The 24418-nt window shown below is 33.2% G+C and overlaps 1 protein-coding gene across 1 annotated transcript in view; it reads right to left on the bottom strand.

Annotated features, from left to right (window-relative positions):
• Window positions 1-2086: 2086 nt before the first annotated feature.
• LOC100371929 (uncharacterized) overlaps window positions 2087-24418 on the bottom strand; it is a 39386-nt gene continuing 17054 nt past the window's right edge. Inside the window, exons 13-24 of the mRNA XM_085508248.1 lie at window positions 21451-21671; window positions 17715-18031; window positions 15775-15843; window positions 14447-14662; window positions 10485-10689; window positions 9226-9450; window positions 6817-7056; window positions 5883-6086; window positions 4828-5187; window positions 3577-3878; window positions 3092-3286; window positions 2087-2430 (exon numbers count right to left, since the gene is read on the bottom strand). Coding sequence (XP_085364374.1) covers window positions 2149-2430; window positions 3092-3286; window positions 3577-3878; window positions 4828-5187; window positions 5883-6086; window positions 6817-7056; window positions 9226-9450; window positions 10485-10689; window positions 14447-14662; window positions 15775-15843; window positions 17715-18031; window positions 21451-21671 — 2836 coding nt within the window. The 3' untranslated portion in view covers window positions 2087-2148. The remainder of the gene's footprint in view (window positions 2431-3091; window positions 3287-3576; window positions 3879-4827; window positions 5188-5882; window positions 6087-6816; window positions 7057-9225; window positions 9451-10484; window positions 10690-14446; window positions 14663-15774; window positions 15844-17714; window positions 18032-21450; window positions 21672-24418) is intronic.

The following is a 24418-nucleotide window of genomic DNA, read 5'->3' as shown; positions in this document are numbered from 1 at the left end:
GAACAGAAGATATCATTAGAAAATGAACAATATGAATAGTATCAAAGCAATCGGACTTACAGTTTTTAACAAGAAGTCGAAAATATCACTTTTTACCAAAAATTGCAAAAATATTCACCAAAATAAATTAATTAGAGAATTGAAGATATCATCACAAAACGAACAAATCTGAGAGAGGTCCACATGTAGTACCTATATATGTAATAGCAAAGCAATCGGACTTAGAGTTTTCAACAAGAAGTCGAAAATATCACTTTTTACCAAAAATGACAAAAATATTCACCAAAATTAGAGAATTGAAGATATCATCACGAAATAAACAAATCTGAGAGAGGTCCACATGTAGTACCTATATATGTAGTATCAAAGCAATTGGACTTGTGGTTTTTAACAAGAAGTCGAAAATATCACTTTTCACCAAAAAATGACAAAAATATTCACCAAAATTAGAGAATTAAAGATATCATTACAAAATGAACAAATCTGAGAGAGGTCCACATGTAGTACCTATATATGTAATATCAAAGCATTTGCACTTGCGGTTTTTAACAAGAAGTCGAAAATATCAGTTTTTAGAAAAAATGACAAAAATATTCACCAAAATTAGAGAATTAAAGATATCATTACAAAATGAACAAATCTGAGAGAGGTCCACATGTAGTACCTATATATGTAATATCAAAGCATTTGCACTTGCGGTTTTTAACAAGAAGTCGAAAATATCAGTTTTTAGAAAAAATGACAAAAATATTCACCAAAATTAGAGAATTAAAGATATCATTACAAAATGAACAAATCTGAGAGAGGTCCACATGTAGTACCTATATATGTAATATCAAAGCAATTGCACTTGCGGTTTTTAACAAGAAGTCGAAAATATCAGTTTTTACCAAAAATGACAAAAATATTCACCAAAATTAAAGAATTAAAGATATCATTACAAAATTAACAAATCTGAGAGAGGTCCACATGTAGTACCTATATATGTAATATCAAAGCAATTGCACTTGCGGTTTTTAACAAGAAGTCGAAAATATCAGTTTTTACCAAAAATGACAAAAATATTCACCAAAATTAAAGAATTAAAGATATCATTACAAAATTAACAAATCTGAGAGAGGTCCACATGTAGTACCTATAGATGTAATATCAAAGCAATTGCACTTGCGGTTTTTAACAAGAAGTCGAAAATATCAGTTTTTACCAAAAATGACAAAAATATTCACCAAAATTAAAGAATTAAAGATATCATTACAAAATTAACAAATCTGAGAGAGGTCCACATGTAGTACCTATAGATGTAATATCAAAGCAATTGCACTTGCGGTTTTTAACAAGAAGTCGAAAATATCAGTTTTTACCAAAAATGACAAAAATATTCACCAAAATTAAAGAATTAAAGATATCATTACAAAATTAACAAATCTGAGAGAGGTCCACATGTCGTACCTATATATGCAATATCAAAGCAATCGGACTTACAGTTTTAACAAGAAGTCGAAAATATCAGTTTTTACCAAAAATGACAAAAATATTCACCAAAATTAGAGAATTAAAGATATCAACATGAAATGAACAAACCTAAGAGAGGTCTACCCAAGGTACATATACACCAAGAATCAAAGCATTTAGGCTTGTAGTTTTCAAGAAGAAGTCGAAAAAGTAAAACATTGACACGGACGACGGACGACGACGACGGACAATCACTCATATGATAAGCTCCGCTCGACAAAGTCGACAGCCGAGCTAAAAAACAATATACAATGTATATTAGGTGGTTGTGTCATCTGTTTCCAGTAGCATTCAGTGAAATGAAAATTTAAATTCATAACCAAATATAACTAGACCATTTAAAACATTCCCCTCATTCTCACATAATTTGTACAAGCCTTTGGATTATGGGGAAGCTTTAAAAACAGACTGCGCTGTGTTTAATAAGGGTGACATGTGATGCCTACAATGTGTGTCAATAAAACAGCACATAAATTTTAGTGAATGTAAATGTTATATGAATAGTGATGTAAATTAATAAATTTGATATTGTAGGTTGGAAAATTTGATATTCCATTTATCCGATATTACCTCCTTTCTTGATTAAAGAGAGAAGGACTTTCACTCACTAACACCTAGATAAGCCTGACTAATGGCTCACTGGATGGCACATATACCCGAACCTTTTTGTGATAACACGCCCTTGCTGAACCATCCAGTAGCTTTACTTGTCTTCACTTTTCCTCTTTTTGGATCAGTTTTCTTCATGATTTCTAAAAATTCATAGAAATCGACATAACCCGATTTATCCAAATCTACTTCTTCCATCATTTCTAACAACTGTTTCTTAGTGGCCCGGGTTCCAGACATTCTAACAGCCAAATCCAGTTCATCTAAATCTAATGCTGAACTTCCATCTCTGTCATAGACATTGAAAGCCTAGGAGAAACAAATGCATATTATATTATTTACACAATGGCATTAAAGGTAAAGTACAGTTCAGGCATAACTCAACTTCCAAGCTGGTTATCTGCTGACTTTGCAACATAAAAAAAAACTTGTTTCATCAATAATTTCAACTCACTCCTTGTAATATCTACCTATGTTACGAATACAATATATGTATATGCATTAGTTATATGGTGATTGTTAAATCATGATAGTTTTCAGACAGGTAAAAGCAAACTAAATGAGTAGATTCATTCAAACCATGAGTACATTTGTTATCTACTTTATTTTTGCTTGGAATTAATTTTCGCTATTTTTGCTGAAAGAATGATTTAGTGAAAATAAAATCCAGTGAATATACCTTTTTTCCTGTATTTTACATTCAACTCGTCAAAAATCAGTGAAAATAAATTCCATACATTCCATCCATTAATTCCCGCTAAAATAAAGTATTTTACAGTAGTAGCTGTGGGGGGGGGGGGGGATGATGATCATCCATGTAGTTGACTTGTACTGTTGGTGGATTGTAATACATTTGCCTGAGATATTGTACTCCAGTACTGTACTCTCTGATCCCATGCCTATCTAGAAAATGTGCTGAATCCATTTTCAGAGTATACATGGTTGTATGTTCAATCTAGTGTACACTCACCTTCAGTAACTCTTCTACTTCTTTCTCATCTGGTATTATCTCCTTTGCCATGTCCATGTCCAAAGCCCATCTCTCAAACTTAGACAAAAACTGCTTCCTCAAATCAGCTCCAACGCCTTTCCTCACTCCCTTAGCTGGTTGTCGGTAGCAACCATTCTTGACATTTTTGTACTTCATCAGCTGAGCCATGTTCACCTATACAGAGAAAGTTCAAATGTGAAATTTCATGGTTTATTGTGCAAATCTGTGTTTATAGTTTGTGTGGACCAACATTTACGGCGCGTGACTCTCAGTGCACAACAGACAAATTAGATGATATTACTGTAGAAACCGTTCTTTGTGTAGCTTGTACAAAAATTACATGACATATTATATGAAAGCTAGTTATCTGCTTCATGGTTTCAGGCAAATCTAGGCGAATCTTTAACTTCAGAAATACTGGACATATAAAAAAAAAGTTTGTTAACAAATAAAAATACAATTACCTTCTCTCCAATTGTAACCTCAATCGGTGTTTCAAACATTTGATAATTTCCATTGAACACATTTCCACCAGTTGCCAAAGTTGCTGTTAGTACAAATGTCTGTGTTAAAACACCCAAACGTGTAGTGCCACTGACACGCAAGTACGAACCGCGAAAATACGAGTAGTTATCCAATTCAAACTCAACACATCGAAACTTCACCAATGTCAGAGTTCCATTCAGCTTATTCCCATCCATCTCTGTTATATTTAGTATGACTTCTTCCTTGTCTGCACCAACACCTACCTCTATTAACCATTCACCTACAACACACAGATATACAATAATGTCATACTAAATGTAGGTGAAGCAACCCCTCCCCCTCCCTCCAACCTCATCGCATCATCTATATTGTGTTATAATGATCTTCACATGGGTTTTGGGTTTTATTTGTGTGAACTAGAATTATGACACATTTTAAGAATTTATCCATTATGTAGTGTGTGTGCTAGATTCATAATCGAATTCCAGGGCTAAACACAATCCATAGAATACAGACATAGATAGGTGAGGCAAGGCGTATGAGAAAATCAACAGCAATTCCAGTATACTGTAAAATACTTTAACAGGTGTAATACCAACCATATACTATTTCCCCACATAAACAAAATTAAAGAAATGCAGTGTTTTTGGTTGATATTCTTTGCATTGATGCGAATTCACGATACAGGCGACAGGCCCAGTGAGTGGCAACGATAGTCAATGACATCACATGTTTGAACACTATGCTGCAGCGCACAGTTTTTAGCAATTATTCATATTATTCAGTAAGCAATTATTCAGTAAGATGTTTAAGCCAGTTTATTAAATGTCGGGCAGGATCATAGCCAGATATAAAACCATGCTACAACCAATCGGACGATGAGATTCAGACAACCAATGTTATGATTGTTACAAATAAATGAAGTACACAGCTAGCATGACTACATACTGGACTTATTTTGGGTGATTGTTTGTATGCTTCATGAAATCCATCGCCATGGAAGTCTATAGAAAATATGTAATTTCAACGGTGACCAAATATTTCTACAATAATATTAAATGAATGATATAATGACAATTCCTGAGCCAGGCACAATTTATTTTTACTATAATACAATAACATTGTACTTCTAACATCATATATAGCACCTCCATGGTACTCAAAGTACTGCAAAGGATGCTGGGAAAAAGTTTTACATTTATTGTAATAATATATAAATGTGTAAATACCTGTGAGATCAGACACACGATGCAATCCATTAATTTCACAAACTGTATCTACAAGCATCTGCAGATGTGTACCGTATTTCTTCTCAAAACTCTTCAAGTCTGTTGGATCAGGCTCATTGAGTTTGGAAACTTCACGGAAATCAATCCAAGTAATTCCTGACAGTTCATGTGCAACACTGTGTGGTAAATGTTTCCCTTTATAGTGACTAGATACCATACGCTGACCTTGACCTTTTGGTGTCTGTGTTTCGGGTAATACAAGTGGAATAACACTACGGCCAACTTCCGTTGCCATGCGCACTTCCTTTGTGCACAAGACTGAGGCTAGGTAGTTTTCGGATATACAGCTTATTACACATCCTATTTAAGAAGAAACATCTTTTAATATGACATCGTCTTCCATATGCATACAGATCAGATATTTTCATTTTTAATTACCAACCTCCCGGCGCTATTAAAGGGTGGCAGTCGTCACGCTGCGTCCTGCTCGATATGGGACTCATAGCGACGTACACAACGCATGTAAAATACATTGTTTATTTACATGAAATTCGAACACACACTGCGCGACGACCACCGCGCTTTAACAATTTGATTCATCGATGCATGCAATTTGAATTTTGGTTTCATTTGTATACATTAATCCCCAAGTAAAAAGCAGTATCTGCAGTCACTCCAAAACAAATACTCCCTTGTATTGGTTAATACATCACCAACAGTGAACGTGTTTCAGGTTATTAATGTAATGAGATTTTTTCCTTCTTTACACTAGTTGCAGAACGCAAACACAGAGCAAAGCGTTTTATGTTAGCATTTTTGGCTGTTTTATTATCTCTTATATCACATCATACAGTATTATTATAAACATAGAAAATATGTATATAAAAGTGACATAATTAAATACAGTATGTAATGAAAGGTACCTCTAAAGCAAACTATGCATTTGAATACAAAATGAATAAAACTTTTTTTTTTCTGATTGTCTAATTTCACAAAAATATGACTTCCATACACATTCACATATTATATTGATATGACAATATAGAGTTCATTACCAGATTTCCTGACTGCCCTTGTGATATCTTCACTCCAGTTGACACCAACTTCCATACGCCGATCTCTCCAAACAACAACTCCATGTTTCTCTAAATATTCCTGTAGTAAATCAACCCACCTAGCATCCCAACTACGATAGCTAATCATGACGTCATATTCACTGAAATGCTGACTCACAGCCTCCTCTTCTAAACTTTCAAGTCCTGCAAAACAAAACATTAACATCGACTACATGTAATTGACCAGTTTTCGTTTATTGTTAGACTATGCGTTATACGTAAAAGACATGGTATGTCTAACGCAAAAATCAAATGATTTGATTTTGAACTTGAATTTCATCTTTTACTTTCAAAGTCAAAATATTGAATTTTCAGAATGGAATATTCATTAAAGATACCCTTACTTCATTAAAATTATCAATCATCAAATATGTATATCCCATTATTAAGCAGTGTTTTTCAAATCCTATGTGATGTTTTGATGAAACAAAAAAAAAAGTACACTGCCACACAAAGTGTTTCATTGCATGTCAAAGTAACAGAGATAAAGTGAAAAAACAAAATGGTCACAAGTTCATCGGATCTAAGAACAGGAACTGCAACCAAATAAAGGCTGCATGCCATTATATGAAGTTTAGTCATTTTGAAGAGCTGGTTTTTAACATATTCATGTATCAAAACTGTCTGAGAAAGAGCTTAAGGCATATCTGAAATAAAACAAAATGGCTGCCAGCTGGCCATGTTAAATGAAATTTAACCCTGTATTTGTATACATTTGAATTCTTGTAAACTTTATTGTTACAGTAATTGTAACTTGTCCAAACATATCTGAGTAAGAGATGATGAAATGCTCAAGCAATCTATTGGTAAACCAAAACACACTGACAGCCATAAAATAATTTAAATTATTCATTCTGTACCGAATATTCCTTACCTGCAACAAGACCATCTGAATCTTGAATGAGAAAAGAGAATCTATAATCCTTTCTTCTTTCAAAATCAAGATCAAATTCATATCGAGTTTGTCCAATTTTCTGACCACCGGAGGACATCTCCCGTATACCGACCAATCGGGCAGATTTGGGGATTAACTTTCCTTCCATCTTCTCTGCATCTTTCGCTTCTTTCAGAAATACATCTAAAGGATAATTGTCTGAGGCAATTGGTGACAACACTGAATAAGAAAAATAAAAGAAGGATAATTATCTTCTGATAACACTGAATAAGAAGATAAAAGAAGGATGATTATCTTCTGATAACACTGAATAAGGAGATAAAAGAAAGATAATTATCTTCTGATAACACTGAATAAGGAGATAAAAGAAAAATAATTATCTTCTGATAACACTGAATAAGGAGATAAAAGAAGGATAATTATCTTCTGATAACACTGAATAAAAAGATAAAAGAAAGATAATTATCTTCTGATAACACTGAATAAGGAGATAAAAGAAAGATAATTATCTTCTGATAACACTGAATAAGAAGATAAAAGAAAGACAATTATCTTCTGATAACACTGAATAAGGAGATAAAAGAAAGATAATTATCTTCTGATAACACTGAATAAGAAGATAAAAGAAAGATAATTATCTTCTGATAACACTGAATAAGAAGATAAAAGAAAGATAATATCTTCTGATAACACTGAATAAGGAGATAAAAGAAAAATAATTATCTTCTGATAACACTGAATAAGGAGATAAAAGAAAGATAATATCTTCTGATAACACTGAATAAGAAGATAAAAGAAAGATAATATCTTCTGATAACACTGAATAAGGAGATAAAAGAAAGATAATTATCTTCTGATAACACTGAATAAGGAGATGAAAGAAAGATAATTATCTTCTGATAACACTGAATAAGGAGATAAAAGAAAAATAATTATCTTCTGATAACACTGAATAAGGAGATAAAAGAAGGATAATTATCTTCTGATAACACTGAATAAAAAGATAAAAGAAAGATAATTATCTTCTGATAACACTGAATAAGGAGATAAAAGAAAGATAATTATCTTCTGATAACACTGAATAAGAAGATAAAAGAAAGACAATTATCTTCTGATAACACTGAATAAGGAGATAAAAGAAAGATAATTATCTTCTGATAACACTGAATAAGAAGATAAAAGAAAGATAATTATCTTCTGATAACACTGAATAAGAAGATAAAAGAAAGATAATATCTTCTGATAACACTGAATAAGGAGATAAAAGAAAGATAATTATCTTCTGATAACACTGAGTAAGGAAATAAAAGAAGGATAATTATCTTCTGATAACACTGAATAAGGAGATAAAAGAATGATAATTATCTGCTGATAACACTGAATAAGGAGATAAAAAGAAGGATAATTATCTTCTGATAACACTGAATAAGGAGATAAAAAACAGATAATTAACTTCTGATAACACTGAATAGGGATACAAAAGCAGGAGAATTATCTTCCTATATATGGTTCAGTAAAATGTCACAATATCTATACTAAACAAGTCATGCATGGTACAGTCCCGATTAGTTATCAAATTTAAGATATATAGTTTTGTTTATAGTAATAATAGTTCGGACATAAACATGACACAGATTTGGATCCAGAACCTGATGCTTGATTATGATGATTTTTTAACATTACAATGATTGACAATCAGTCATCTTGTACCTGTTCATCAAACAAGTAGGGAGATATTACTCTGAAACAGCATTAATTAAAACACAATGGCAGAAATGCTTGACTTTGATCATTTTTCAGCACAAAAACGGCTGCCATTTGGCCATCTTGAATCAGATCAGAAACATATTGATGTGCATATGTATAATATTATGTATGATGTATATGTGAAGTCAGGCCAGGTATGACTATTAAAGATATAGATCCAGATGTACAAATGCACAGAGGCCAATCAATAAGTCCCTGTTTCCAGACTGTGTCCGAACAGGGACTAGTAAAGCGTGTTCAAACACTTGTATATATGTACATTATTAAGCAAAAGATAGATTTGTTTATGGTCAGTGTGTGTTGGTTTGAAAGGTTAGTGTTACACCTTTGTTGTTTCTGCCAAAATACTGCGAAAATGAAAATGGTCACATATATCAACAAACTGCTCACCACCACAACTGTACTCTTCCATTATCAGAAATGGGAACTATTAGCTAATTGGGCAAATTTAGATGTTATACCAGATCAAATTTTTTTCTTATTTTCTTTCTCTTAATTTAAATTTTCCTTCCTTATACGACTATGTAATGTAATATTTTATATTATTGAAACGAAATAAAAATAATGTTTAAATAAAAAATAACAACAACTGTATTCTCATTGCTAGATGTATATACTTACATTTCATCACTGCTTTGTGATCTCGTTTTTGTCGACAACTAAAAAAATTATCAACCAATTTGAGAACACTCTGTGGAGCTTCCGACTTTTGATTTCCTTTCTTTATAATTCTATTCAATCTGTGAACACGCTGGACAGCTCTGAACGAAATCCTTGGCAGCAACTGTTTTTTCAAAAACATATATCCTTCAAGACGAATACCATCTGCATACTCGTTTACCATAGCTATGAGAACGGTGCACATAATTGGTTGATCGTTTCAGATATGATAATTTTAAATATAGCGAATCACAATCAGTTTTATAATATTCATAAAAAATTAATAGTTAATTATAACCATATTTCTTACCACATAATTGCTACATCAAATTAATAAATTCATCAAATATAACAATTTGTAACAGCTACTGTAATATATTGGTGGCCATTTTTAGGAAGAACATTGTACACCATGTATAAAAGCAATCAAGCGGTTTTCAAGAAAAAGCCAAAAAATTTAAAAGTTGATGCGGACAGACAATCAGTAATAGAGTCAACAGCAGAGCTAAAAATAAAATTTTTAACAGTACATGCACATTGGAGGCCATATTTTTTTGTCTCAATTACCATATCAACTACACAAATAATTCACACATACAGTACATTCTTTTTTTTTTATGTTTTTTTTTTTTTTGTGCCAGGCGACAGTTCTGGACATTGAATGTCACTGTTGTCTCTCCTGACTTTTTTTTTGTATGTGCAAATTGCACGTGCTAGTGATGACACATAGTGCATTTTTGCCACAGAAGTCATATTCATATACATGACAGAGCCGTGTGGCCATCTTCCTTTCAAAAGGCAGTTTAATGCACTATTCTGGCGTCAACCAGGCTCGGTCGAAGACAAGCATCATTCGTTAGTGAATGAATCTCGGCCAGTGGAATTGGCCTTCCCATTGAGTCTGTGGCACACTCACCCAGGGTAGGTGATGTTCAGCATGAGGTAGGATTTGAACTTGGGTCTACCTATCACGAGTCTGATGCGACAACCACTATGCTACCAGTGACCGTTTTTTTACAGTACATTCTTAATTAAACTCTTTGAATACCGAAAGAAAGTTCTTTTCACCTTTCAGAAAAACACACTTACATATTTTGCACATTTCCACCTGTATCTAATAGGAAATTATGCCCATTTGGTATAAAATTAACGAAACAATTACTAAAAAATACTAATTTTTTGTGGTAACAATTATAATTGCTTATCTTTAGGATTCTTACCTGCTATAGTTGAACTGCCACCATACTCCGCAGGCATAGACATGTGATAGACTAGTTGTCCATTGCTGACCGTAGCTGGAAATACACCTTCATACGTCACGACTGTACCAACTCCATCACCACTTTGCGTTATACCAATCATAGTATTGGCATATTCATACAAACCACTCAAACCATCAGAACAATAAGATGCCATTACTTTGTACTGAAATCAGAAAATATTCAATTGATTAGAAGTTTATTGTCAATTTGAAAGAAGTTCATTACTTCAAAATTATATTGTGGCAACATTTTGTTTAAAGCCTTTGACAAGCCAATTAATATGTGGACTATTAATTAATGCATAATTGGATACAAGTTTTTTTTGCCAATAGGTGAACATCACTGAGCAATTCTGTGGATTCAGTTATGATTTGTGATTGAGTTTCAGTAATGATTGAGGTGCTATTAACCTTTTCACCACCAATTCCCAAGTTTATAGTCTGCACTTTCCTTCAGAAGATTCGGACAAAAAATGCCAAATTTTTTTAGTAAAAACTGAAAATTGACTCAAATTGTGTCTGTCGGCTCCAAAATTAGGGTTCATTTCCAGAAATATTGAAGAATATAAAAAACAAGCCATGCATGGCACAGTTCCAGTTAGTTATCAAATTTAAGATATATAGTTTTGTTTATAGTAATATAGCTGGAATATAACCATGTCAGGAATATGATTATGATGATTGTTTAACATTAAAATGATTAACATTTGTATGTGATCGTCAAACAAGTACTTGTCCATATAGAATATATGTATATATATAACATGATGTATAACGAATATATAAAATTTAAATATAATAAGTCAAAGCATTTAAGAGATATGGCTCTAGAAGCCCAATCATTAAAACAAAATGGCCGCCAGTCAGCCATTTTGAATCTTATCAAGGTCTCATAATGTCTAATGTATATACCAAGTTTGAACAAAATCCATCTGTAAACAGCCGGGAAATGGTTGATTTTTAGGATTTTTTAGCACAAAAATGGCCGCCATTCGGCCATCTTGAATCAGATCGTAAAACAAAATGATGTGCATCAAGGTCCTATAATATCTTATGTACATACCAAGTTTGAACTAAATCCCTCTGTAAACAGCCGAGAAATGCTTGATTTTGATGATTTTTAGCACAAAAATGGCCGCCATTCGGCCATCTTAAATCAGATCGTGAAACAAATTGACGTGGATGTGTATAATATCATGTATGTGTGAAGTTTGATTGTGATTGGTCCAGGCATTTCTAAGATACAGGTCCGGACGCACGCACAGATGCATGCACGCACACATGCGCACACACACACACGCACGTATGCACAGACACACAGAGGTCAAAACATAAGTCCCCGTTTTCGGACTGCGTCCGAACAGGGACTAAAATGTGCAAAAACATTTGGGCAAGGAAGTCTGGTGTAGAAAAGGTTAAGTTACCAATTCACATGCAGAATTTTCTGTTTGCCAATCAAAATTGATCTATTAAAAACCAATATTTAATGTGAAGCATTTTTTATTAGAATTAGTCTGAGATGCATGCCAGACTCTTGTTTGCTATGCAGCCATTATGTCCATTGCTTTGGATTAACAGAACAACTACTTTGCACTTTGTCAATCCACATTACCAATGCTAACTGTGGCATCAGTTCTTGTTTTAAAAAAATTCAAGATTGCAGCTAAACAAATTATAAATGCTAAAATGAAAATTTCAGATCAATGTGTTGAGTGGTTCTGAAGAAGAAGGTTGTAAAATAAAATAAAAGCTTTTTTTGCTGTTTTTCTGAAAAAAGTCTGGTAACTGCTAAAGTTCTATTGCATAGTACATGTATATGCCACAACAAATTCAGATCGCCTAGACCTGCAGAAATGGTAAAATATCCTATATCAGTTTAATTTCAATCTAATATGGCTGCACGATTTTGAAAGTATGGTGGACAGTTCACATTAGTTCTTATTAACATGAAAAGTTTTAGAAGATTCTAGCATGAGCTGAGAAATCCTTATCCAGGATATATAAGGCATGTGAGTTATTTCATTCATTGCAGCAGATATTCTAATGACAATTTTCTTAAATTACTTATAATGGTTTTATATATTCCTTCTAAACATCACGCAATTGATCACCTACTACCGTAAACATACACACTTTTTCAATGATCTAAACAGCATTATTATTATTCAGCCATGATTAGATTCCATTTTTTTATTATAAATTATTCCTATAAAATATATGTAAACTTCAGGTCTATTTTATTTTGAAATGCTGAAAACCTCTGTGATTCGACCTACCATGCTGTCCTTATACCTAATACCAGAATATCGCATAGTACTACCAACAGTACCAAACATCTTCCAAATATTGACAATCCGAAAATAAATTTTGTTATAATTAAGGTAGAAGCCTACTCATAAATTTAAAAACCCAGAATTTATTCATTTTGCAATAAAATGTACTAAGGTAATATACATGTAAGGATATGGACCTAAAAAAAGTTGGGGGTCACCAGCCTTTTTTTCGAGAAATTAATGGTTGTATTTTAGTGAAAAGTCGCCATTTTGACACTATTATATTAAACACTTTTACCACAGGTTCCTATGGCAGAGATATTATGCAATATCTCAAAATCTAGCCTGGTGACATAGGCTGAAAAAAATCATATATTCTTAATGATGGAGTACCTTTTGTTGTTCTGAATTATTAAAAAAATCTGGGTTTTAAAAAGTGTCAAAAAATGCAATTTTTCTTTAACATTATGTTCTATGGAATTGTTCTAAAAATAGCAATTTTTAAGGAATTTTGGGACACGTTTCTCAAAAAGCATAACTGTAACACGAAAAATAATGCTATTTCATTATTATTTCATTATACCATTAGCTTCATGATTGTACATAATAAACTAATGAACATTGTCATGCGATTTATGACCAATTTTGTCAAAAATTATGACTAGGCTTCTACCTTAAAGGTTGTTGATTTCTCTGCATAAAGTTAAAGAGGTGATCAGCACTTCATAAAAGGTAAAACAAGTACTGAAAGAGTTAACATCTTTCATGATGCAATAAATCTGCAAATTTTTCTACAGTGCTTTCTCAGTAATATTCTTAATCTATTTATAAATTACTGTATCCTCGGGGGCGGACATCCGGGCATTTTCACCGCCTGGCAACCGGCGGCGGTGAAAACAAAGGCTCAAAACTCACAGAAAACGGTACTTTGGGGGTGATTGTTGAGACTCCTCTGAACAGTGTAACAAGATTAGCCCTACGTGTGTAACATATATAAATTTGATTGTTCGGGATTACTTGAAAGTTGAGTTTGTGTTGTTTTCTCGAATTTTCAAGGGCTCGACTGGCGTTCCACAGCAGTGCGCAAAGAGCCCATAGAAATGCATGGTACAGTGGTGCGCGTCTTAGCAACGTGGAACGTCTGTGACGTAGCTCCGCCCCCGAGGATATGTAATTGTGTTTTGATGGTAATTTTGCTTACCATGTATGCTAACTAATGCTCTCATAATCACAAATTCTATGTGTTTAAGATTTCTACATGACTTTGTATTCTAAAATCTCAACTGACTTTCAAAACTAATTATTTGAAAGTGGTTGAGATTTTAGAATTTTTACAGTATTATCTTTTATTCTTTTCTTAGAATACTCTACTATTAGAATATTCCATTCTATTTTTACAATATTTTATTACATATGTACTGCAGTTTATTTTGATTCGTCCCTGAGAGCAAACAAAGTAGTCCTTTCAGGAGTACCATTTTTCAAAACATAGCAGAAGCTCGCTTTTCTCGTGAAGGTACGACCACAGGATAAACCGCATTACTCGTGAAAACAAGTTCCATATGCAACGAAAGTCACGAGGAGGGTGTAGGATGCTGTCATAATATTGTATGCAGACATATTCTATTGTATTCACATGAATTCTCACCTTTCTTTTTGTAACTTTGTTGATATAATGTCCTAGCATTACATCAGATGATGCGTTGATCTGGAATTCATAAATGGCTGTCGTACTGGTCATGTGTAGAGTGCAGGTAGTTGTATCAAATGACCCAGTCACACCAGTAGTCACAAAGTCAGTGGCACTCAGCACTTCATTCGCACCATGGTTGAAGTAAATAAAGATGATAGCTGGACACTTTTTCTATAAAAATAGAGCAATAAAAATTCAGTGAAGTGCAGAAAACAAAATCAAGGAAGTCCAGTGCAGCCTTTCAAATACTGCAAAAACCCTCTGCCTAAATTCACTACGTTCAATTACCCACCATAGACTCCGGTTAGTCAAAATTACTATAGGTGGTGGGTTTCTGAGTAAACAGAAAGTGATGAAAAGTGTGTACCAGTCCGGGATAATGCTCTCCAGTAATAGACTACCACCTACACGTAGTTAAGACCAATGCAGGAAATGGTGTCTTATCTTGCCTGTGCCATCCCCAGAGCAAAAGCCGAATTGCTGCCACGGTACCGGGGACGGGGTTCGGTGTGCCCGAGAATGCTAGACCCCAACCCCACATATTTTCACTATTTTGTTGATTTGAGGATGTTCACACTGTGTTTTAATTTCATGAATTGGCCTAGGAAACAATGAGTTTTATTGTTATTTTACATATTCACATACATTTTGTAGATTTAATTTCGCGGATTTTACTTATCAGCAACCCAGTGAATAATTAAGACATTTATTAGACAACAACAGTACACAGAATGAAATATGCAAACTGCTAATTATTTTTAACTGCATTCAAGCAAACTTTGTTTTTTGTGATATCTACATTTTTAATTTTAATTTTTATGTCGATAGCATATGTATTAGACATTTTATTATTTTAACATATTTAGTTGTATTGTGATAAAAAAAAAAACGCCATACGTGCAGCGTGCCGTAATTTTGCGGTATTTTACGGGGTATTTTCATCCTACCATATTAGGAAATGCTAATTCCAAATATGGAATGATTACGCGCGTAAGCGTCTTCTAATAATAAAAAACAAACATGGCTGCCACAAGGGTTTGACCGGACTCCATACAAAGAAGTTCGCTGATTTCGGCATTCCCATGATGTATCCTTGGTAGGAAAAGATGTATAAGAATAAGGTTATTACGAAGATACCTCAAAGTATGCACTCAGACAGTACGCTGTTGCATCGACCGACGCGCAATACTGCTGCTGTACTGTCTTCGTGCATACTTTGAGGTATCTTTGTAATAACCTCATATTATTATTATTATATTAGAAATTTAACTGATATGTCTTACTTGTGATCCAGCAGGTGGTGTATCTATATTCCCTTCATACGGCTCTCCACCAAGCATCTCTGGTTCTTTCTATAACATATACCATATTATCAATATTTAGTCACATGATGTCATTACCTTTTTTTTACGTCGTCAGTTGTTACTGGATTTCTCGAAATATTTTTTTGAACTCATTTTAAAAACTTATTTGTAGCATTTCTGACTTAAGAAAACATTTTATTTTAAAATACATAAAAACATATGAACAATCATGAAGAGAGAGAATTGGTTCTTTCTTTTCAGAAAACCAGAAAAGGTCTGTTCAATTTGTTGTTGAGACTGTATAGAAGCAATTATTTACATCATTTTCTGTGCATGTATACCCATAATTTAAAATTGTTTTCATTCAAAAATGTTTTTGTCTAAATGGGCTAGACCAGAATCCAGAATCTGGTGTCTTTTTTTATTGTGTCCAATATGGTGGTAATGAATTTATTAACCCTTGAGGCAATTGTCAACTTTTGCCACCATTATAAAATTAGTTTGTATAGCCTGCTCCTTTCGATCCACATGATACAAATTTGACAAACTTTTTAATAACAAGCAGCCTGTCGGCTGAGATAGCTCCACTGTTAGCAATGCACATGGCAATTAAAGAACAGAAGATATCATTAGAAAATGAACAAATCTGATAGAGGTCCACATGTAGTACCTATATGTATAATATATCAAAGCAATTGGACTTGCAGTTTTCAACAAGAAGTCGAAAATATGACTTTTTACCAATAATTACAAAAATATTCATCAAAATTAGAGAATTAAATATATCATCATGAAATGAACAAATCTGAGAGAGGTCCACATGTAGTACCTATGTAATATCAAAGCAATTGGACTTGCGATTTTTAACAAGAAGTTGAAAATATCACTTTTTACCAAAAATTACAAAAATATTCACCAAAATTAGAGAATTGAAGATATCATCATGAAATGAATAAATCTGAGAGAGGTCTACCCAAGGTACATATACACCAAGTATCAAAGCATTCAGGCTTGTAGTTTTCAAGAAGAAGTTGAAAAAGTAAAACATTGACACGGACGACGACGGACAATCACTCATATGATAAGCTCCGCTCGACAAAGTCGACAGCGGAGCTAAAAAACTAAAAGCATTATCTGAATCTGATTTAGTCAGAACTTTACAAAATGTGAAAAATATTTGCACTCGATTTTTGATGGGAAAAATATCTGTCACTCAAAGGGTTTTACTCCAGATTCATTTCACTAACAATTAGCACAATTAATTTCCTCAATATTTAAATAATGGTTCACCATGCTTTAAGACAAAAATTCATATGTGAAGTCAGTACAAATAACCTTTTTAAGATTTATTTTCAGCATAAGTCAGTTTTTTTGAAATGCATATTATTTATGACAATGACAATAACAATAATTCTATTTCCTTGTATCCATCTGCAGTTAATACATTATGCACAAAATATAAAAAAAAATATATATAAATAAATATGGTTACTAGAAAAAGGGGACACCACGAAGCACTGCTTATTGATGATGTTCTCTGTTTACACTAACTAAATTGACAATTGCCTTAATGGGCAATTCAAAATATTAATTAAAAATAACATGCTTAATTTAACAACATCATAAAAGAAAAATCACATTTCAAGATATTGTTCTAACAAATGCTTTTTGTACATTTGCTTAAATGTGTGAAAACATTTACAATTTTTCAGATTATTATCAATACTGTTCCAAATGTTTACTCCAGCACAAGATAAACGCATAGCTTTTACCCTAGTCCTTCTGTAAATAGTACAAAAATTCTGATATTGTCTTGTATTGTACTCATGGATATTACTTATTTTAACAAAATACTGTTGAACACTTTATTATTTACAAATACTTGTACCAACTAAACTGAAGTTGTTAAGGCAACCTACCTTAAAAGCTGCGTTAATATCAGTATATCTTGATGTATTTTCTCCAATGTATTCCAACTCCCATAGTCCAGTTAGATAGAATATTGGCTGATGAGTATATTTTTTAATTCCTTTAACCAAGCCGTAAAAGTTGGAATGATTTCTGTCCAGAGTGGTGTCTGGTGTCTGGTTCAATCGTGCCAGAGCATTCATTAGCTGTTCTCTCAATTCCTGGTCCTTCCAGTTCTTTTCACCAAAGATTGAGAACCAGCTGTCCAGACCGATATTAAAGATTGGTTTCTCTTCCTCAGCTGCTTCACTAACTATATCAATCAACTCTTTAGATCATGCAATAAAACAAAGAGAGATTAATTATTTAATTAATTTTGGTTTTGCAAGGTTTCAGATTGAATGGGAAAATTATGAATTCTCATGGACAATAGCAAAATATGTGTGTTATCATGGTTTAGAGGACAGAGGTTATGAAGGTTTAAAAGAGTAGTGGTTTAAGTGGATGGTGGTTATCATGGTTTAGAGGACGGTGGTTATCATGGTGTATAAAGTTGGTGGTTATCATGGTATAAGGGACGGTGGTTATCATGGTATAAGGGACGGTGGTTATCATGATTTAAAAGGCAATGGTTATCATGGTTGAAGGACGTGGTTATCCTGGTTTAAAGTATGGTGGTTATCATGGTTTATAGGACGGTGGTTATCATGATTTAAAAGGCAGCGGTTATCATGGATAAAGGATGGTGGTTATCATGGTTTTAAAGATGATGGTCATCATGGTTTATAGGACGGTGGTTATCATGATTTAAAAGGCAGTGGTTATCATGATTAAAGGGTGGTGGTTATCATGGTTAAAGGGTGGTGGTTATCATGGTTTTAAAGATGGCGGTTATCATGGTTTAAAGGATGGCGGTTATCATGGTTTTAAAGATGGTGGTTATCATGGTTTAGAGAACGGTGGTTATCATGGTTTTAAAGATAGTGTTTTATCATGGTTTTAAAGATGGTGTGGTTATCATGGTTTAAAGAATGGTGGTTATCATGGTTTAAAGGATGGCGGTTATCATGGTTTTAAAGATGGTGGTTATCATGGTTTAGAGAACGGTGGTTATCATGGTTTTAAAGATGGTGGTTATCATGGTTTAGAGAACAGTGTTTATCATGGTTTAAAGGATGGCGGTTATCATGGTTTAAAGGATGGCGGATATCATGGTTTTAAAGATGGTGGTTATCATGATTTTAAAGTATGTTGGTTAGCATGATTTATAGGATGGTGGTTATCATGGTTTAAAAGATGGTGTTTATCATGGTTTTAAAGATGGTGGTTATCATGGTTTAAAGATGGTGGTTATCATGGTTTAAAGGATGGTGGTTATCATGGTTTAAAGGATGGCGGTTATCATGGTTTTAAAGATGGTGGTTATCATGGTTTAAAGGATGGTGGTTATCATGGTTTAAAGGATGGTGGTTATCATGGTTTTAAAGATGGTGTTTATCATGGTTTTAAAGATGGTGGTTATCATGGTTTAAAGGATGGTGGTTATCATGGTTTAAAGGATGGCGGTTATCATGGTTTTAAAGATGGTGTTTATCATGGTTTAAAGGATGGTGGTTATCATGGTTTTAAAGATGGTGTTTATCATGGTTTTAAAGATGGTGGTTATCATGGTTTAAAGGATGGTGGTTATCATGGTTTAAAGGATGGCGGTTATCATGGTTTTAAAGATGGTGGTTATCATGGTTTAAAGGATGGTGGTTATCATGGTTTTAAAGATGGTGTTTATCATGGTTTTAAAGATGGTGGTTATCATGGTTTAAAGGATGGTGGTTATCATGGTTTAAAGGATGGTGGTTATCATGGTTTAAAGGATGGTGGTTATCATGGTTTTAAAGATGGTGTTTATCATGGTTTTAAAAATGGTGGTTATCATGGTTTAAAGGATGGTGGTTATCATGGTTTAAAGGATGGCGGTTATCATGGTTTTAAAGATGGTGTTTATCATGGTTTTAAAGATGGTGGTTATCATGGTTTAAAGGATGGTGGTTATCATGGTTTAAAGGATGGCGGTTATCATGGTTTTAAAGATGGTGGTTATCATGGTTTAAAGGATGGTGGTTATCATGGTTTTAAAGATGGTGTTTATCATGGTTTTAAAGATGGTGGTTATCATGGTTTAAAGGATGGTGGTTATCATGGTTTAAAGGATGGCGGTTATCATGGTTTTAAAGATGGTGGTTATCATGGTTTTAAAGATGGTGGTTATCATGGTTTAAAGTATGTTGGTTATCATGGTTTTAAAGATGGTGGTTATCATGGTTTTAAAGATGGTGTTTATCATGGTTTTAAAGATGGTGGTTATCATGGTTTAAAGGATGGTGGTTATCATGGTTTAAAGGATGGTGGTTATCATGGTTTGAAGGATGGCGGTTATCATGATATAAAGTTGGTGGTTATCATGGTTTTAAAGTATGTTGGTTAGCATGATTTAAAGATGGTGGTTATCATGGTTTAAAGGATGGTGGTTATCATAGTTTAAAGGATGGTGGTTATCATAGTTTAAAGGATGGTGGTTATCATGGTTTTAAAGATGGTAGTTATCATGGTTTAAAGGATGGTGGTTATCATAGTTTAAAGGATGGTGGTTATCATAGTTTAAAGGATGGTGGTTATCATGGTTTTAAAGATGGTGGTTATCATGGTTTTAAAGATGGTGGTTATCATGGTTTTAAAGTATGTTGGTTAGCATGATTTAAAGATGGTGGTTATCATGGTTTAAAGGATGGTGGTTATCATAGTTTAAAGGATGGTGGTTATCATAGTTTAAAGGATGGTGGTTATCATGGTTTTAAAGATGGTAGTTATCTTGGTTTAAAGGATGGTGGTTATCATAGTTTAAAGGATGGTGGTTATCATAGTTTAAAGGATGGTGGTTATCATGGTTTTAAAGATGGTGGTTATCATGGTTTAAAGGATGGCGGTTATCATGATATAAAGTTGGTGGTTATCATGGTTTTAAAGTATGTTGGTTAGCATGATTTATAGGATGGTGGTTACCATGGTTTAAAGGATGGTGGTTATCATGGTTTAGAGGATGGTGGTTATCAGAATTAAAGGGTGGTGGTCACAAAGCACCAAGTAGTCCAAAACATGGTTTACTGTGGCACACTTGCAATTATTGCATTTTATTTCAATGGATCATCCCGATAAATTTCTTTACATTATGACAAACTGCCACATTAAGCTTGGTGTGTTTATAATGCAAACAGGTGTGTATTAATAAAACACCTGATTCTGCACTACCTTTTAATTGCCTTTTAATTAATCTGTTATTTTAATTTTTTGATTATCCTTTTTACTTTTTTTTTTTATTTCACTTGACTATGTTCATCTTCTATAGAAAGAATAATGTCAATAAAGTTATCTTATATTATCTTATCTTATACAAAAAGTTAGGGAAGTGAACATGACAGTGACATTCAATGTCTAGAACTGTTGCATGGCACAAACAAAAGAAGAAAGAAATGTACACACTCCGGATTCCTTTTTTTCTATGGAAATCTAAATCCTAAAAGTATATTTATTCCATATGTATGATGTTTGAAAAGACATGTGCCAACTACATGTAGTAATGTTATTGTGCCTTCAGGAAATGTAACATGTAATATTATTAATAATTGTCACGAATATTTTTTTCAAACTGCCCGAACCAACTCTAGGAGAGAACATTCCCACACAAATTGTTACCTTTGCTTTCCTGTGTATGCGATGACAACAGTAGAATCAATGTTCTTGCCTTCTGTGCATTTTTTAGATCAAGAGTGACCGGTGTTACTTCCATGTCTTCTAAGTTTTTCTTCAGTTTTTCTGCATGTTTTTTTTCATGACTGGTACAGCAGATGATTACAGCAAACTCATCAGATGTGATGGGTTTGTACACATGGGGAATGAATGGAATTGGTAGTTTTCTAAACAAAAACAAAAAATAACAAGCCATGCATGGCACAGTCCCCGTTAGTTATCACATTTAAGATATATAGTTTTGTTTATAGTAATATAACTGGAATATAACCATGTCAGGAATATGATTTTTTAACATTAAAATGATTGACATTTGTATCTGATCGTCAAACAAGTACATGTCCATTGAGAGATATTGCTCTGGAACAGCATTCAAAATCAGCCATTTTGAATACATGTATATCTGTTTAATTCGTTTAAAAGATTCCTCTCATTAGTAAATAGCGCCCTCACTCAACAATATTTAGAATGAGTGGTTGGTCAAAAGTTTGATGAGTCAGGTGCATCTATTGGCTAAGCTTGTTGTACATAGATGCAAATGAGTATAGGAACCATTAATGCTGTAGGGTGTACTGGGAGGGGTGGAGGATTTCATCTTTGTAATGACTGGTTGTAATGCGGTATCATGTTGTTTTCAAGATGCAGCCTGATATTTGTTGCTTTCTTGGTTGTTCAATTGTGGCTAAAATTTGTGTGGTGGGTGGAAGATGTGTTTATTGTTTGTTGAGTCATTGTTTAGACACCCTGCAGTTTGAAATGGTATGGTCCAAATCCAAATTCGATATGGTGGTGTTGAATATCTGTGCGATATGGCAGTGTCGTCTAAGCATCAAAATGAATTCTGTTTATTTATTTACTGTTGTAGATCCTGAGAACTAGCCATTGAATATGATATCGAGAATAAATGGTTTTCTGAACAAGCTTTATTAATTATTGCTGGCAATATTCCAGTATGAATTGGGAGCAAACTGTGACACCAAATCTAGTCGTTGTATTGTTATGCTTCTAAATTTTTTTTTTTAAATAAAATAAATTAAATAGAAATATATTATGTGTATTTTTGTATGTGGAAACATGGCTTGCCCACTAAAAAATATAAAGAAGTGTGGTCTGCAGTTCTTTTTTTTTTTAATTTTTTTATTTGTGAAAAAAACTGGAGTGTAAACAATAAAACACTCACAGTGCAAGGCTAGTTCACCAACATGTCTATTCTCTTGCTTGAGTGTGAAAGTACATGGTTTAGTGACTACCCCTTATATTTTTTTTTTAAATTTTAGAATTTGTTTTCATTTGGGAAGGTTCTTCTATAAAAATAGAGCAGATATATAATATATACATGTATATATATATATATATATATATACATGTATATAACATGATGTATAACGAATATATAAAATTTGAATATAATCAGTCAAAGCATTTAAGAGATAGCCACCATTTGGCCACTTTGAAAAGGATCATCAATCCAATATATCCGTATATCTATGAAATGATGTATAATGAATATTACAAATTTGAATATAATCAGTCAAAACAAGTCAGAGATATGGGTCTAGAAGCCCATTCATTAAAACAAAATGTCCGCCAGACAGCCAATTTGAATCCGATCTGAAAAATAAATGATGTGCATCAGAAACTTGTACCGGGTAATGTCTAATATAAGTACCAAGTTTGAACGAATTCCATCCATAAATGCCAGAAACGCTTGATATTTGATGATTTTTTAGCAAAAAAATGGCCACCATTTGGCTATTTTGAATAGGATCGTCAAACCAATATATCTGTCTATCTATGACATGATGTATAATGAATATTTAAAATTTGAACAAAATCAGTGAAAGCAAGTCAGACATATGGCATGAGAACCACATTCATTAAAACAAAATGGCTACCAGTCGACCATTTTAAATCTCATCTGAAAAACAAAATTATGTGCGTCAAGGTCCCGTAATGTCTAATGTATATACCAAGTTTGAACAAAATCCATCTGTAAACAGCCGAGAAATGCTTGATTTTGATGATTTTTAGCACAAAAAAGGCCGCCATTCCGCCATCTTGAATCAGATCGTGAAACAAATTGACGTGCATATGTATAATATCATGTATGATGTATGTGTGGAGTTTGATTGTAATATTGGTTTAGGCATTTCTAAGCACGCACAGAGGTCAAAACATAAGTCCCCGTTTTTTTAAATTGAAAATAATGTTATATGAAATGACCGATATAATGTTTGTTTGTTTATTTATTTAATTATTAAAGCGTGATGTTCGTCCCGCAGCACGTGTTCGAATTCCATGTAAATAAACAATGTATTTTACATGCGTTGTATACGTCGCTATGAGTCCCATATCGAACAGGACGCGGCACAACGACTGTCGCCCTTTAATACTATAATTATATATTGTTATATTTTGTATTTATATATTTAATATTGTACTTTGGCAACAATAAAAAAAGCAATATTGAATGAGGCTAATGCATGATTCAGGAAATTAAAATTTCTTTACCTTCTTTCACTAGACTTACACATGTGCCCTGTCAATATGTCAATTATATGCACATACAATATAACCTATTATTATACATCTGTCACTGTAACGCTACAGGTCACAGCGTGCCGTAATTTTGCAGTATTTTGAGGGGTATTTTCATCCTACCATATTAGGAAATGTGAATTCCAAATATGGAATGACTATGCACTTAAGCTTCCTCTGCTGCGCGCAGCTGCTTGTCGGTCAATCCGCTCATTGTGCATACTTTGAGGTATCCTCGTAATAACCTCATATTATTATACATGTTTTACTAATAAAATGGAGTACTATTTGAGGTGCATCTTGAATAGAAACCGAATAAACCAAAAAAATGCACTTATTGTATACTAGATCATTAATATATGACCATCTAGATACA

This window comes from Saccoglossus kowalevskii, chromosome 14, assembly GCF_978046115.1.
Source record: "Saccoglossus kowalevskii chromosome 14, keSacKowa6.1, whole genome shotgun sequence".
In the NCBI taxonomy this organism is placed as follows: domain Eukaryota; kingdom Metazoa; phylum Hemichordata; class Enteropneusta; family Harrimaniidae; genus Saccoglossus; species Saccoglossus kowalevskii.
Note: the sequence above shows the minus strand (reverse complement) of the source record. Positions and strands in the feature narration are given on the sequence as shown.